The sequence below is a fragment of the Zingiber officinale genome, chromosome 4B (genome assembly GCF_018446385.1).
Source record: "Zingiber officinale cultivar Zhangliang chromosome 4B, Zo_v1.1, whole genome shotgun sequence".
NCBI classification, from domain to species: Eukaryota; Viridiplantae; Streptophyta; class Magnoliopsida; order Zingiberales; family Zingiberaceae; genus Zingiber; species Zingiber officinale.
The window spans coordinates 86,011,191-86,014,455 of NC_055993.1; the positions used below are offsets into that span (position 1 = coordinate 86,011,191).

Consider the following 3,265-nt stretch of genomic DNA (forward strand, 5'->3'; position numbering starts at 1 on the left):
TATATTTGACAGGAGAGTTAGAATATGAAAATCAAATAAATTAATACGTCTTTTTGATAATTATTAAAATGTGATACACCTTTTAATCAATTTAACAAGGGTGCACTCTATATAAATGATCTAAATATTAAAAATTCTAAAGAAATATTAATTAAAATCTTAATATTTAAGTAATTAGATTTTAAAATATTAAGTTTCAACTTTTAAAAAGCTAATATTTATATTTCTGTTCTAAATTAGTGTAGATAATATATTATTGAATTAGTTTTATTTAATTCAAAATTTAAGTATAATGTTAGGATTTTGAGTTTGTTTTGTGGGCACCCATTTATTTTATTTTTTAATTTTAATTCAAATTATTTAGTATTATCAATAAAAACATTAAAATATATATATAATTGAATAAGCAAATTATTCGCGAAATAAAAATAATTTTAAAACCGTTTTAGAATATTTCGGGAAAAAAATCTCGGTCAATTTCAAAACCTGAGCCGTGCCCTATAAAAACGCCTCCGCCATAGTTTGGCATCTTCTACTTCCGCCACCGGCCACCCTGTTGCTCTTCATCTGCGTGTGTGCGCTCGCCTCCTGCTTCGATCCCTCCACCGCCGCTACGGGCTGGATTCTTTTATGATAGGTACGCATGAGAATCTTCTTCTTTTCTTGCCGGTTAAAGCGCGAGGAACGCGCTCTAGGGTTTAGATCCCGAAGATGTGGTATAGATCTTGCTAATTGGTTTTTTGCAGGCTGCTGATCGCGATTTCTATGGCCTCGACGAATTTGTATCTCAAGGAATCGAGAACATCCTACTTCCTCGTGATCTGCTTCGTTTTTGTTTTCATCTGATCCCCGAGTTATTGATCGCGATCCCGTTACTTTCAGCCTTCCAGGTACCGATTTGTGCTAGGGTTTTTGGCGTCGTCGGATTTAGGGTTTTCCGGAGATTTAGGAGCGATTTTTTCGTGTTTCAGTGCAACTTTTTGTTCGAGGATGCCGTTGGTTCGAGCTGATCCGGCGGACAAGGATGCAGAGCCGTTCGTGGAGACCGATCCCACGGGGCGATTCGGGCGATACGACAACTTGCTTGGCTCAGGCTCCGTGAAGCGGGTGTACCGTGGCTTCGATCAAGAGGAGGGAATCGAAGTGGCTTGGAACCAGGTGTTTCTGAGGAGATTCGCGGCGGATCCGCCGATGATGGATCGGCTTTTCGCCGAGGTGCGGCTCCTGCGATCGCTGCGGCACGAGAACATCATCACTTTGTACAAAGCGTGGACGGACGAGGAGGGCAACACGCTCAATTTCATCACCGAGTTCTGCACCTCCGGCAACCTCCGCGATTATAGGAAGCTACACCGCCATGTCTCCATCAAAGCCCTCAAGAAGTGGTCGCGCCAGATACTGAAAGGCCTCGAGTACCTCCACAACCACGAACCGTGCATTATCCATCGAGACCTCAACTGCTCCAACGTGTTCATCAATGGCAACACTGGCCAGGCTCGATCCTCTGCCCCAAATCACCCTTTTACAAATTTCATATGTTCCGACTGATTTCAAATTGTCCAATTCGTGACAATTAGAAAAATAAAAAAAACTGTATTTGTTGAAATCTTTTCCACAATAACGCTTGTCTCCGTTCGCTCACAGGTGAAGATAGGTGATCTCGGCCTCGCGGCGATCGTTGGGAAGAGCCACACGGCGCACTCGATCCTGGGCACGCCGGAGTTCATGGCGCCGGAGCTGTACGAGGAGGACTACAACGAGCTGGTGGACATCTACTCCTTCGGGATGTGTGTTCTGGAGATGGTGACGCGCGAGATCCCCTACAGCGAGTGCGACAGCGTCGCCAAAATCTTCCGGAAGGTGATGGCCGGCGTGCGTCCACAATCCCTGAACAAGGTCAAAGATTCCGAAGTTAAGGCCTTCATCGATCGGTGCCTTGCTAAACCTCCGGCTCGCCCTTCTGCCTCTGAGCTCCTTGTCGACCCGTTCTTCCTCGGCCTCGACGATGACAATGGAGACTGTGACGCTGCTGCCATGCTTCAACCACCTGTTCCTCAGCCTCGGCCGCGCTCGTCGGCGGTCACCGCCAATCCCGCTCGCCTGCAGATTGCGTGACTGTGGGATAACAAAAGGGTAACACGGTGAAGAGCCCGTACGGTGTGACTTGCTTCTCCTCCATTGAATTGTAATTTGTCTTTTTTGAGTTTGTTTTTGATTTGTTGCATGTGTTGATAACTATTAAAGGTTAAAAGCGAGAAGGACGTTTCTTAAATCTGGTGCATTTAAATTGTAAGTGTTACAATTAAGCCACTATGGTTATATAACCATTATGATTTTATAATGGTTAGAATATGAAAAATTAATGATAATTTATCAAAAGGTGTAGATAGAATTAAGTATTTATCAAAAGTGTATTATAATTTTGTTTATATCAAATAAATCATAACAAAAAATGAAGTTTTCGTTTTACTCCTCCTGTCAATCTTCTCTTGTCAATCATCATTTTCTATGTATCCAAGTCACATTTTTAACTGAAAATCATTTTGTGGTTTGTTTGCAAGTCCTCTCGCCCACTCTCTCCCTCCATCCCTCTTACTGGTCTTATAAACAGGAAGCGATCATGAACCTCCTCTACTTGTTATACCTTCTCGTGATGTTTGGTAGCATTGCAAAGCAAGAGTTTCAAAAGAAGAGTTCATAGGACAACAACGGTTAAGAACCGCAGCGTTGAAGAACAAATTTGTAGCAAGGGGGAAATTAGTAGAATAAGACAGTTAAAGATTTAGCGATGTATGTATAAATTTACTACTGTAAGGTTGTCATGTAAAAAAAATATTACAGTTTGATAGCAAAGGGTGATGAAAAAAAATCGTGTTTATGGTTTCATTCGATGTCTGGGAAATAATAAATATTCAACAACACTACAAGGTGCTCCACTATGATGCTAGATTTTAGCTAGACCTTGCTCATGTATATTAGGTTGATATGGTAGGTATCAGGACGTTGGGCCTAATATGCAATCATATCAGGTCCACTGTATTCATTGATAAAAAATTTGGTTTGATATCATACGTACCTTCTCCTCGTTTAACCATTCGTAGTGATTAGGAGTTTGCATAAATCCAATTACCCTAGGTCCATAAATATGTTTAGACCAAAACTCACTTAAGGACCTAAAGTTGTTTGATTACACCCAATGAATATGTTGTTACTTTCTGATGTTGTAAGGAGGTAAATTGTGCTATCCATTGCTTATTCAGGGCTC

At 41.5% G+C, this 3,265-nt stretch overlaps 1 protein-coding gene across 1 annotated transcript; it reads left to right on the top strand.

The window, feature by feature from the left end:
• The first annotated feature begins 529 nt into the window (after positions 1 to 529).
• Positions 530 to 2,272, top strand: LOC121977677 (probable serine/threonine-protein kinase WNK11). The gene is made up of 4 exons (XM_042530133.1): positions 530 to 637; positions 747 to 890; positions 972 to 1,494; positions 1,645 to 2,272. The coding sequence occupies exons 3-4, from the start codon at positions 991 to 993 to the stop codon at positions 2,113 to 2,115; spliced, it is 975 nt and encodes a 324-aa protein (XP_042386067.1). The 5' UTR covers positions 530 to 637; positions 747 to 890; positions 972 to 990; the 3' UTR covers positions 2,116 to 2,272.
• The last annotated feature ends 993 nt before the right edge of the window (positions 2,273 to 3,265 follow it).